General features: G+C 39.8%; 1 protein-coding gene across 4 annotated transcripts in view; it reads right to left on the minus strand.

Annotated features, from left to right (window-relative positions):
- FAT3 (FAT atypical cadherin 3) overlaps positions 1–13586 on the minus strand; it is a gene marked incomplete at both ends in the record, with an annotated part of 320523 nt that overhangs the window by 73338 nt on the left and 233599 nt on the right. For all 4 annotated transcript variants that reach the window (XM_080612353.1, XM_080612351.1, XM_080612352.1 and 1 more), the window contains 3 exons: positions 1611–5681; positions 9011–9221; positions 10560–10835. In XM_080612353.1, the coding sequence (XP_080468479.1) occupies positions 1611–5681; positions 9011–9221; positions 10560–10835 (4558 nt within the window). The remainder of the gene's footprint in view (positions 1–1610; positions 5682–9010; positions 9222–10559; positions 10836–13586) is intronic.

The raw sequence follows: 13586 nt of genomic DNA on the forward strand, positions 1-13586 counted from the left end.
GAGCTCACACACTTTAGCAGTTGTACAGAAGGTATCAGAGAAAGTTTTGGGCTTTAACATCTAATGTTTTCAGAAACTAAAATACCAGCAAAATACCTGACATATTTTGAACAGTGATAGAAATTAAGGTACACAACAATCTATCATTATTGAGACATGTGATAGTTATTATTCAAAAGTCCAGCTTTTGCTAAATTAACAGCTCAGGGATGTGAAGAAAACATGATTATGTAAATAAAAGCACAATTCATTGTAAGAGATGATTGAAAGACTTCAGAACACAGAGAAGAATATTACCTTCAGCTAATGATCATGGTACACCTTGTTACGAACATCAAGGGTTTGCATTTCCTATAGTACTTTCTATTCTGGGATCCCCAAACTCCTTCAAATACTAAGAAACCTCTAGGATGAGGCATTGGCAGCTAATGCACCTTGCCTAAAGCCTTCAAATCCTGTGCTTTATCCACAAGACTATTTTTGTCTCTACTTCTAGTATCCTACAACACATCACACTATAAGCATATTGTCTTTGTAAACCTTTAAACTGATCCTAGACTTTCAAGTAAACAGTCAAAATGAATTTCTAGTTGCTTTGAAATGATGCTGCTTCTGATGTGTAACACAGGCAACCTATTGCTAACTGGAATATCAGACCTCTCCCTGCACACCATCTCACAGCTATTTCCAATCTGATAGCTAACAACGGGGTAGAAGCCTTGTTTTCTAGAGCTAAATACATAAACTGTCATCCTATTAGTTAAGTCATTTTTGCCCCTAGTCTACTTCCTACATGCAGTCTTGTGTAATTCTAATTCCATCCAGTCAAAAAAATGTGAATTTGTCCAATAAACTTGTTATTACTAGGCTGTTAATAGTAGCTCTTGGATTGTGCAGGTAGAAGGGAGTGACAAAACTGTTCCCTAGTAAAATCTATTGGACAATGCAAACTGTAGGTAGAAAAATAACTGCAGCACCCCAGCACTCATAACGTACACAAAAGACAGTCTGAGTCTAGGAGAAAAGGATGATAATAAATATAGCACAATAGGAAAGAACAATGTTCCCACACTTTGAAAAATATGTTAGTCATGTAATCAAAATTGTTTTGTGCATGGCACAATGCATGGCAGCTGACCATCTTTCTAAAGTGGGTCACTATTTCCATGGCTAAAAATCTGTGCGGATAAGAAATGACATTCCCTGGCCCCACTCCTTCCAATGTAAAATTCATTTCTCTCCCTCCCCTCCCAATAATGGTATTTTGGTTGAAACATGACAGTTTCTAAGCTGACACATCAATTATGATGGGTTGATGGGTCACACTACATTGCACTGCAGCAAATCATGAATCATTAATCTTGGAAAATAGAGCATAACATAGACACACACTCACGCCCCTTCCCTCTTTTTAGCCTTGCAAGTTGCTGCACATTCTGTCCAAATTAAAAATAGATAAATAAATGAAATACAACAGAGAGATATGCAATTCTATGATTTACAGTGATAATTTAGCTGAAACACTGGTAAATGTTCACCTAAAACTGGACACAGGCACAGTTCTTCAGTAAAGCTTGTTTTGGGAAGAAAGCATGCAGGTGGGTTCTTACCTGTAATATGGTAGCTAACCTGACGGTTGACATCAGATGTGTCTTCATCCCAGGTGCTAAGAACAGCCACAACTTCCCCTGGAGGGTCACTCTCCTTCACTGACCCTCTGTACACATCGTGCTCAAAGATGGGTGCGTTATCATTTATATCTGTCACAGTAACTGAGACCAAGGTGGTTGATGACAAAGATAAAGCTTCGCCCAGATCTGAGGCCACCACAGCAAAGGTGAAAGCAGGATCCTTTTCATGGTCCAGATCCTTCAATGTGCTGATCCAGCCACTATTGCTATCAATGGTGAATGCTTCTGTGATCTTCTCCAGCGATTCCACTGCAAGCGTATAGGTGACCTGCCCATTGGCACTTGAGTCTGCATCAGCAGCTTTAACTTGCATGAGTTTTGTTCCTATAGGCATCCCTTCCATTATTATAGCATCATAGCTAGCAGTTTCAAACATGGGCTTGTTGTCATTTACATCCAATACCTTAACCTCTACATCCACAGTCAACACGATGTCTACTCTGTCTAATTGAATGGTGGCTGCAACTTTGAAGTGAAAAGCAGGATTTGCCTCGTGGTCAAGTCTTTTATCCAATTTTATGAGCCCTGTGTCCTGTTCTATGATGAAAACCCCGTCTCTGTTGTTTTCAGTCAGCTCACCATTAACAGTGCTATACAAAGCACCCTGATTAGGCACCACATGCAGAATGTCAACGGTACTACCTATGAGGGTGTCTTCTGCTATGGTAAAAGAATACTGGGGTTGAGAAAAAGAAGGCAAAATAGTTTCTGGGGGTAAAACATGGATGTAGACAGGAATGAGGGAATGCTTTACAGGAATGCCACCATCAACTGCTTTGACAAAGAACGACAGAACTGTGTTTTTCAGCTGGTTAAAGCTACCCTTGGTGACCATCCATCCATTATCTGGATCTATTTCAAGCAGATCAGCTACTGAAACAGAGGCTTCACTATACAGAGAATAGGTAATTCTGGAATTTGCTCCATCATCTGGATCTACTGCTTGCACTTGGGTCACCAAGTGACCTTTCCCAACATCTGCTTTGACACTTGCTCTGTATTCGACCGTCATAAATTGAGGAGCATTGTCATTCTCATCCACTACTATGACTCTCACAGTACAAAATGTAGTCCTGCCACCTCCATCGAGGGCTCTCAAAAATATACCAATATCACTTTCCAGGGGGTTTTCTCGGTCTAACCTCTCAGTTGTCATAATCTGTCCATTGCTATCAACTAAAAATCGGTCCTTGGCAAAGTCGTTTATTATGGAGTAGCTTATCTGGCCATATACACCTGAGTCCCCATCTGTTGCCTTCACATGGATTACCTTAGTTCCAGGAGCAGCATTTTCTCTAACCTCAGCAACATAAACACTCTGTGAAAAGACAGGACTGTAGAGGTTGGCCCCTAGGATCTGTATGTGCACCTGAGCTGTGCTAGTGAACAGCCCATCCGACACAGAGACATTTAAACTGTACATGGGCTCCATTCTCTGTTTGCGATGGTTGGAGAGGGTAATAATGCCACTCCTGCTGTCCATAATAAAACTGGTCCGATCATTTCCTGATAGGATGCTGTACTCCAGTCTGTCAAAATCAGAGCTGTCAGCATCAGAGGCTTGGACGCAAGTCACAAAATGACCCCGAGGTGCCAGTTCACTCACATACGATTCATATATTAACTGGTTAAAAACTGGAGGGTTGTCATTCATATCTGTTATTGAGATACTAACAAGGACCTCACTGCTTAGTGGTGGGAACCCATTATCAGTTGCCCGGACTTTCAAGGTGCACTGCTGTACGAGTTCATGATCCAGCATGCGGGCTGTCAGAATTAGGCCACTGCTGCTGTCGATATGGAAATAATCTGTGCTGTTAAAGGTGTCCTGGACTATCTGATACTGCACAATCTTGTTATTGTCAGAGTCAGCATCAATAGCAACAACTTGCAGTACAGGAGTCCCAATCAAAGACGCTTCAGACAAAGTAGCATTATAAGCTGTTTGATCAAAAACTGGAGGATTATCGTTGACATCATTAATGATCAAGTCCACAGTGACCTCAGCTCGAGCACCAGTGAGGGCATCACTGGCTCGCACCATCAGCTTGAAGAGAGAATTTATTTCATAGTCCAGTGGGCTGATGACACTCAGAACTCCAGTATCAAAGTCGATATTAAACTGGTTGTAGGGATCTCCATCGACAATGATATAAATTATACCCTGGCCTTCTGGACTGGTTGCATTTATGCTTAAAATTGGTGTGTGCATTTCTACATCTTCATTCACAGAAGCTGTATAGAAAGGCTTGTCAAATACAGGCATTGCTTTGTTCACAATAGTAATGGGGAGCTCTACCGAAGCAGACAACGATGGGTTACCTCCATCTTTTGCAAGAATGACAACCACATACTCTATGTTAGACAAATCAGAATTGAAGGCTTCTTTTAAAGTGACACTACCAGATTCTCTATCAATTTCAAAATGTCCATAGTCTTCCTTCAGAAGATAAGACACCTCACCATTTTCACCCTTATCTTTATCAATAGCTGTCACTCTATATATCATGGTACCAGGCTCAGCATCGACTTGCACAGCAGCGTAGTATGGAAGCCCTATGAACACTGGGGCATTGTCATTTATGTCCTCAATGTAAACCCTCACGACCACTCGAGCGACACGAAGGTGATCCAGCTCACGGCTTGCTTCCACCACCAGCTCATACAGCTCTTGTTCCTCTCGGTCAAAGGGGATGCCAGCTGTCTGAATGACTCCTGAAGTGGACTTTATTCTAAACTTGTTGCCGGGGTTTAATATACTGTATTTCAAAGGCTCATTGAGGCGGTTACCAACAGCATTCACCACAGCGACCTTTGTGATATTGGTGCTGTTTTCTGAGATAGAAGTGGAATAAAAATTCTGCGTGAAATGTAGCCCACTATCCATGGCTTCTTTGACCATTATTGTCACCATAGCAGTGCTGTAAAATTTCCCATCAGATACTCTTACTATTAGCATATAATGGTCTTTGGAGAGGCTATTGTTTCTGATGGTGAGTACCCCTGTGGTTGAATCAATTAAAAAATGTTCCATATTGCCTTCAATTAGGCTGTATGTTAGTTCAGGAGGGATCTCTGAATCTGGGTCTGTAGCCTTGACTTTGAGAACCTCAACACCAACATACGTGGGCAGAAGCAAGACTGTCTCAAATACAGCCTGGCTGAAGACTGGTGGGTTGTCATTAACATCAGTTACCTCAATGGTCACTTCAACTGGGCTCTCTGCTGTAAGTTGGGGATTCCCACTGTCTCTGACATGCACGTGGAAGTGGAAGTGGGCTATTGTTTCATGATCTAAATTTGCAATTGTTCTGATTGCACCTGTGCTGGAATCTACAGTGAAATACTTTTTTGCAGTAGATTCAACAATCTGGTAGACAAGCAAAGCATTCTGGTTGCCATCAGCATCAGTGGCACGTATTACAAGGGGACTGTTACTTGCACTCCGGACTATGCTATTCACAGGAGCAGCTTCACTTATGCTGCCCGAATACTGAGAGAAGAGAAAAACCGGTGGGTTATCATTTTCATCCACAATCTGAATGTTCACAGTGGCATTTGATGCCATGCCTGCCATATTTGTTGCCTGTATGATGAGCTGATAGAAAGAAGCACGTTCATAATCAAGGGCCTTTTGACTGGTGATCACTCCGGAATATGGGTTTATAGTGAAGACTCCATCCACATTCCCATCTTTAACCTCATAAACTAACGTGGACTGACTGATTGCAGAAAGAGAGATGACAGAAGTACCAATATCCACATTTTCATTAACCTCTGCTTGGTATTCTTTGAGAGTGAACTTGGGGTGGGAATTATCTGCCATCGTCACAGATATTCGCACTATTGCTGTTGCAGATAGTGGTGGAGAACCTTGATCAGCCACTTTGACTGACAAAACAAACTGTCCCATTGTGGTTAAGTCTGGCTCCTTCAGTAGCGTGATGATCCCTAAAACTGGTTCAATCTTGAATGTGTTTCCTGTATTTCCTAAAACACAAATATTGGAAGCAAATTAGAAATGCAATACGATGTACTTGATGGCATTTTAAACAAGGAGCAATTAGCTGCAATTTGTCAAAGGCAGTTATTGAAAAAAAAGGACAACAAAAGCCCAACACAAAATAATTCTAAAGGCCCTTCCAGCCTTCTTTTCTGAAAATCAAATAACTCAGCACATGGTATAGGTGTTTAAAACTTCAGAATCTCAGGTGCTGCTATCTGTATCATGATTCTGAATATCAACATCTGAGCAGCTGCTGCCTGTACATTTCTCCTACTGAAGTGGGAAAAAACACTCCTAAATTATGGGAATTAGTCAAATACATGTACACCTAAGGCAAAGAAACTAGATCAGAGGCTAACAAGCCAATTACATGACAAATGGTTAACAACTCAGGCTCTTAATTGAAATGGATATTAAGCAACTGTAGAGAGGATTACAGTAGTTCAAGACTCAAAGAACTGAATATAAGAAGGTTAAAGTGGCATTTAGAAAAATAAACCAGAGCAAATAGCATAGAAAAGAGATTCAAGTATCTTGTGGCACAAAGGTTTATCATACGATCTCTGAGGAGGATGAATGAGATTTAGCAGAAAATGTCATGTGTTTGTTATAACATGAAAGCAGGGATATCATTAAGTTCATAAAGGTGAAAACAGTGAGTCTGGATCATGGACCTTGTTTGGGGTTTTTTTTTCTTTACAGTCTTCTTGCCAACCTCTTTTTCAGCAAGACAGATTCAAAACTTTTGATATGTATCCTTATCCTGAAATTAGAGATCACCTTTATTAGGCAATCTGTATTTTGCTAGTTCCTTGTGTGCCTGCATAACATATACGATGCTGCATGTGTCTATGGCATGTATAAGCATACAGACTCTTTCTCTGAATTTGATTCTAAATACAATCAGCATGTACTGAGTTACAGTGATTCCAACAATTATGTGTTCTTGCTACTGTAGTTTACATTTTAAAATCTAGAATTGCTTCCAATCTAGAGTCAAGCATCTATCCATGACCTGGAGAGAAATATGTCTCAGGTAACTGTGGATAAACAAGAGATTTCTTTTAATGGTAATTGTTACAGGCGCTGTGCTCTGTACATACCAACTGTGACAATAGTAACTGGAATAGCAAATACATGGAAACCTAAATGCAAACTATTTTTAAGATTTAATTCAGTATATGTTGTAAATTCTGGGGCTTGGAGGCTAATTTAAGCTACATACTACTGTATGTAGTTCAGTATATGACTGGTAATGCTTTTCTATTTATAGCCATCCTTTCATATCAGTAAAGTTTACTAACTAAAACAAAGATTGTGCTATTCACTGAGGAGCTGAGACTCTGCCAGAGCTACAACCTCACAGTATCTGTCACATTTACAGACACTGCAAATGTTGCTGCAGTTATTTTGTCAGTGTGTGCTAATGCAAATGATTTTTAGCCATTGAATGCCTCATGTAAGGCCAGAGCTGGTTCTTCTTTAGGAATTTCTTCTGAAATTACACAAAGGCTACTTTCTTCACCAACTTTTCCCTTCACATGTAAGGTGATGTAAGCAATTCCCCTGAATAAAAGGCCTGTGTACAATCTGAATGCTGCAGTTAAAATCAGTATCCTCAACTGCAGGTTTTATGGATCATAGAAACTACAGCAGCAGAAGACTGAATTTTGATGAATCTGGGATTGGAATACATGTGGATAATGAGACTGGGGGAATGAGTGGCTCACAGTAAATGGAAGTTTGTAGCCTGACACTGCAGGGAGAGCTCATGATGAAACAGAAACAGCCTGTAATGGAAGAGAGAGCCTCTAGAAAACAGAAAAAAATGTAGATTAAAAAGGACTATCTAATAGCTAAAGCATCCTTTCTAATCATCATATTTTGTGCGTGCATCAAGTATGATTCTATTAACAGTGTACAGGAGCCATACTTCCAGCATGTCAGTCTGCTCTTTACATTGTGGTGGCACCTATAGGTAATTGGGTTGGAGCCCGTAATAGTAATAAGGTGTCAAGAAAAAGCCAGTAACAGTCTTGAAAAGCATTCCACCAGGAACCTGATCTGATCTGCTCTCAATCTGTTCCATAAGGCACAGTGTTGTCCTGCCGAGTCACGTGTAAAATTTTCCCTGATCTAAGTTAAAGGCCACTGGAGAATACTGAGAAATAACTGGTAAGACCAAATGCAGTGCATAAGGGAAACACTTGTTTTGCAGTGCTAAGGTCTTTACAGGACCACAAGGCTGTAAGTTAAGTTCAACACTTTCAGATGTAAAAGACTTCACCTCCTGGTGTGCTTAAGGGACTCTACTTCCACAGTACAGGATAATGACAAAAAATTTCTTTAGGTCATCTGTTAGATTCTATATATATTATATCTGTTTAACTTCAGGTGTAAGCTCGAAATATAGGAAGTTAAATCAATATGAGATGGTGCAGATATTCTTGTTTTATTACTTATTTTTTGTCATTTAGCCTGTTTGTAATTGACTTAAGCCATCCTACTGACAAGTCTTTAAAATAATATAGGGATAAATAATGATACTGTAGGACAAGAGCCTAATGCTGGGAAAAGCTTGTGATCTGATTAATATGGAGACAATCTACAGCATATGAGACTGCAGGTTTGTTAACAAAGGTTACAAATTTCTACTTCCTTCTCTCTTTTCCAGACACCTCTTTTGTACATATGTTAATGATTTATCTCAGAGATAACTCTTAACTTCAGATCCATACATGCCAGAGAAAGTTGCACTCATTTGCATGTGTGGCAGAGATAATGCAAATTTCTCATGGCCGTGCTGTTGCACTTGCAGGGGAAAGCTTTTCAGTACAGATTATGTGCTGAATGTAAATACCCAGAGCTTAACAACAAAAGCAAGTTTAAGCTGGTGTCACCATGCCCTCCCTTAATTTCAAGACACCTTATTCCATTAAAATGCTATGGCTGTTCCGATAGAAGTTTTTAGCATAGGCCTGGCCTTAATCTCTGTGTTCCTCTGATCTGAATATTGGCAAAGATACCAGGACATACCAGCTGTGGTGGCATTTAATTATGGAGGATCCACTGTGTACTAGACTGAAGCCAGCAACCTGAGAAGAAGTCACTGCTGTAGCTTTCAATAACTATCATCTGTGATGGTTCTGAAGCAATGACTTAGCGGTAAAAGGCTCTGTAGCCATCTAGTGAATGTGAATGAGATTCTATTCTGGTGAGGTTTGGGTACAGTAGCTTCAAAATAAAAAATAGCCAACAGGAAGATTTCTCCTTTTCCCAGCTGCACAGTCTCATTTTCAGCCTCTGTTCTAACCTGCTTCAATCGTGTAGATAAGCTCTGCATTTTCTCCTTTGTCTTTGTCCAAAGCTGTGACCTGCAAGACTGCTGATCCAACTGCTGCTGATTCAAACACTGAGGCTTCATACAACGGGCTGGTGAAGTATGGACTATGGTCATTTGAGTCTTCCACATTTATGATGACTCTGGCCAGGTTTCTTCTGTAAGGGAATTCTTGATCTCGGACCTGTAGAACAAACGAGTAAGACACTTGATATTCATCTAGTGAAAATTCATAAATATTTTTTTAATACATGCTAAATGGTCATGCCTTTGCCCTGCCATTCCTTGCTTTATAGCAGAGAAAAATAAACCTTGCTCATTGTTCCTTCTTTCAAAGAGCTACAAACAATTCTATCCACTGTGATCAGTTGTGTGTCAGTCCAGTGCCTGTAGCTGACAACAGATTTATTCATCATTATATATGTACATACCTTTTTGAAGATGAGGATACTACTAGTAAACAGAGTAGGAATTACCTTAAGAAGTGCTGAGTACTCCCAACAGAGGCATCATTTATCACACCCCTCTCAACCCAATGCAAAATATCTCAGCACTGCTACATCGATAATCTTGCCAACACAATTCCCAGAAGTTTGGGTGTTCTTAAATAGAGCAAATAACCTACTGTATCAGGTGGAGAGCAAACCCAAGCACCAGAAAATGACCTCTGCCATCCATTTCTCTCTCTGATTCAGTTAATATTTATTTCTTAGACTCCTTGCCAAAGGACCTGCTACCTTCAAGCCAAGTCCCCTACTCAGTTGCTGCTCACTGGATCTCACAGCAGCTGTCTTGATTTCTAGGGTCCCAGACCAAAGATGGCCCTGTACCTAACACGTAACGAGCTATTCCTAAAAAAGATCTCCTCTGCAGGTGTCTTAAAGTGATTAAATAGTGGACTACAATGTTTAATGTAACACAGATTCTTTTTTTTTATTACCCTCCAGTCTATAATACACAATCTTCACTTGCAAATACACAGATTTATGTCCTGTAATTTGTCCAGACTGAGCACAAAAATGGTATTTTTTTTTTTTTCTGCATACCCAAACATTTGGAAATGTAGATGAAAGCTATTTTGCATATCAAGAGTTTATGTACTGAAATAAGTCCATAAAAGTAAACTACGAACAACACTTCTTTCCAGAAAGGCTGTACCACTCTCTATGGCCAGAAAGCAGTTATCTCCCTGTGAGTAACTTCTCAAATAACTTTCAGCATCACCTGAGAAACTCTGAAAATTACCTTGAGTGAGAGCACCAGATGCCAAGAGATTAAATAATTTCCTGCCTGCTCTCCCTTGAGACACCAAATCACATCATATTCCATACAATGAGGTCACAGTAAATTTCCCAAAAAACTCAAATTAAAAATGTAAAATAAATACACAGCGGGGCAGGAAAGATGAAATTAATGACTACTTACTGCACTAAGAGTCCTTTGCTTGTGCAAAGACATAAAGCATGGATGCACCTGAAGCAGCAGTGATTGTGTCTGGGCTAAGTGAATATTGCATTCTTACCATGATGTTAAGGATGTGCTTATCTTGAGCTTCGTGGTCTAATCTCTCAGCAGTATAGAGCACCCCAGTGCTGGGATCGATTCTGAATTTTCTCATGCTGACTGTATCGATGCTGCTGTGAATAGTGTAGCTCAACTTATGCTTTTCATCTCTGTCTATAGCTTCAATTTGCAGAATTTCAGTATCAGGGAGGATGTCCTCTGAAATGGTGACATCGTAACTTGGGTGAGAGAATTCTGGGCCATTATCATTGTTATCCAACACTTTTATAAGAACCTACAGTTAATAAAAGAAAAACAGTTGAAGTTATTAAAGGCTAGTCAGAGTACTGAATAGGCACCTAGAGAAATGTAATTTACTTTAGATGGCTGATGATGTTATGCTGCTGTAGAGTGAGACTGAGAAACATAATTTAAGTGCTTACTGTTCAGATCAAAAGAAATAGGAAGGATACAACTTTGGAGGCAAAACGTTTCTAATTATAAGACCTCCTCAGACTCTGATGAAGTCCATATTTTCAGTATCTGTAAATTGGAAAACATTCCTACAGGAATGTTATAGGGAAGGTTTTCTCATACATTGTAACTGCTCTAGTCTAGCAGACTTCTAGAGCTATTACGGGATTTCCTTTTCCCTTCACTATTAATAAGGCCATAAAAGAAACCTTTTAATGTTACTTAAATCTGCTTTTTATACAATCAAGATTTGGTTAAATCCTGATTGCTTGCTGCCCAGTATGTTGTGTTTGGACGTACTAGCAATGCCAAGTCGTGCTAGCAGGGGACACTTCAGGTTATGTTGTGTTATGAACATTGACACTTGATGAGGCAAGAGCAGGAAACATGCCCTCACAACCATGTAAGCCCACCCCACACAGATCAATACATACCACCAAGTACAGGCAATCTCAGGGCACTGGTGAGTGGGAAGGATTATTTTTATGGTTTCATCCTTGCTCTTCCTTTGCCAGTGATGGCTGTCTTTATTGCCAACTAATTCACCTTCCCCTTGAACATCTATTTGCCTCCTTTCTGTTGCAATTTAACAGTAGAACTTCTGCTAAAAATGTGAACGAATGAACAGTACCATTTGCTTCTATAAACCCTCAGTATTTATCCTTAAAGAAATTTGGAGAGGAGAAGACAGCAAGGATGCTGTTGTGACTGCCAATATTACACCCATTTCGATACACCACAATCTGACCCAGGTAACTAATAAGAATCCCTGTTTTCCAATCTTTGCCTTTCAAAACTTATGTGACTATGCAATATTATGTGTGTGTGGCTCTGATCAGGCTTTGTGTTTTTCACCACTGGAGGAGTCACTCCCTGGAGAAAATTTGCCTTCCAGACTTTTTATGCTATGGATTACTTTGGGCAGCATGGCAGCAAACCCCTTGACAAACTACATCATAGGTAATGCAAGGAGTTGCCTCTTTTTCAGTACTGGAAACAAAAAGTATCTTTTGTAGAATAAGCCTGTGAAAGCACACACATTATTCTATAGTGAATGAAATGGAACAATCTTTTTATTCAAAGACTTTGAAATGAGTAATATTCCAATGAATGACACTGGAAAGGCCATGCGCAGGACTGTTAGAATCATAGAATCATAGAATAGTTAGGGTTGGAAAGGACTCTTCTCTCAGCTGAGGAGACTTGACCCATCTGCCGCGGTATTTTCATTGTTTTTCTATAAAGTACTTGGTTCTTTTTTAACCAACTATTTTATGACTTTGCGTGATCAAGCCCTGTTCACCCATACTTTCTTAAAAGAAGAAAAATGCAGTTATACTTTTACTGTAATATTGCACAAACAGATGTTGGCCTCAGAGAGAAATGAAACTTTAGATTTCCATGATATGTGGAAGTGTTTGCAGAACACATTACCAGAAGGAACATGAGCAATTCTTAGCAGCAGTTGTAATGATCTAGCCTGGGAACTGTTTAAAAGCTGAAATAAAATGCTCTCTAAGTTAAATGGCGGAGGACTTCAACTGTGCATTCCATATGATTTAATTTTCACCAGATTATGGTACACCACAGTGAAGCAGGGCAAAGCCTGCTTCAAGTTATGCTTCAAACTTGGACAGATAGCAATAAAACTGGGAGGAAATATACATTGCTGAACCTGTAATAATGAAGAATAGTTACATAGCTTTTTATATTTTTGTTGTTGCTATACAATATATCAAGGCATGATTCTGATCTGACTGAGGAGAAAAAAAGCACCATGGAAAAATATGTGAAGAAATGAGTTGTAATATATGAAAGCAAGCCTGAGGAAAAAATGAAAGATTTCAACTCTACTCTAGTGGGACACAGAGCCAGTGCTGAACCACATTTGTTGGTATAAGGAAGATACACTGAAGCAATATGAGTTGCGGATAATCTGATTACCAGTTTTGATACCCTTAGTCCTTGCCATGTACTATTATAACATGGCTGGATTATTTTACTGCTTGTTAACACAGACAACACTACAACTTATTTTACTTTTCGTTAGTGGCCTAAAACTTTGTCATGTATCACTTTAGATAGTCTAATAGAAATAAAAACTTTTCAAATGGATTCAATTGAAAATACCCAGTGTGCTTGACTCTGTTGATTCTGCTAGTACAGCACAAACTACCTTGAATACACAAGCTGACGTGTGAAGGACAGGCTTGCTCTGTGAATTTAACATTGCTGTGTGCAGGCTCAAGCTATTCTGTAAGAAAACATAAAATATACAGACGCACACCAGTGTGACTTAAAGGTTCTCTACAGTGGTGACATGCTGCTTGTTTGCACGGTGTGTGATTACCCCAGTGCTGGGGTTCACTTCCCATTATATTTAATGCGTTTTGGGATCACTGGCAAATTGGGAAAGCAGCAGAGGGCATAAAGGTTTATCCACAGCAAAGTTTGCACCGTGACTGTGCAAGCCACAGCTCCATGATTTATGCCTTCACTAGACTGCAAAAAATCAGTAAAGTGGGTCTGGATCAGCATCAGAGACCAAGGGTAAGCCATGGGACTATGGAAA

The sequence above is a fragment of the Psittacula echo genome (genome assembly GCF_963264785.1).
Source record: "Psittacula echo genome assembly, chromosome: 3".
In the NCBI taxonomy this organism is placed as follows: domain Eukaryota; kingdom Metazoa; phylum Chordata; class Aves; order Psittaciformes; family Psittacidae; genus Psittacula; species Psittacula echo.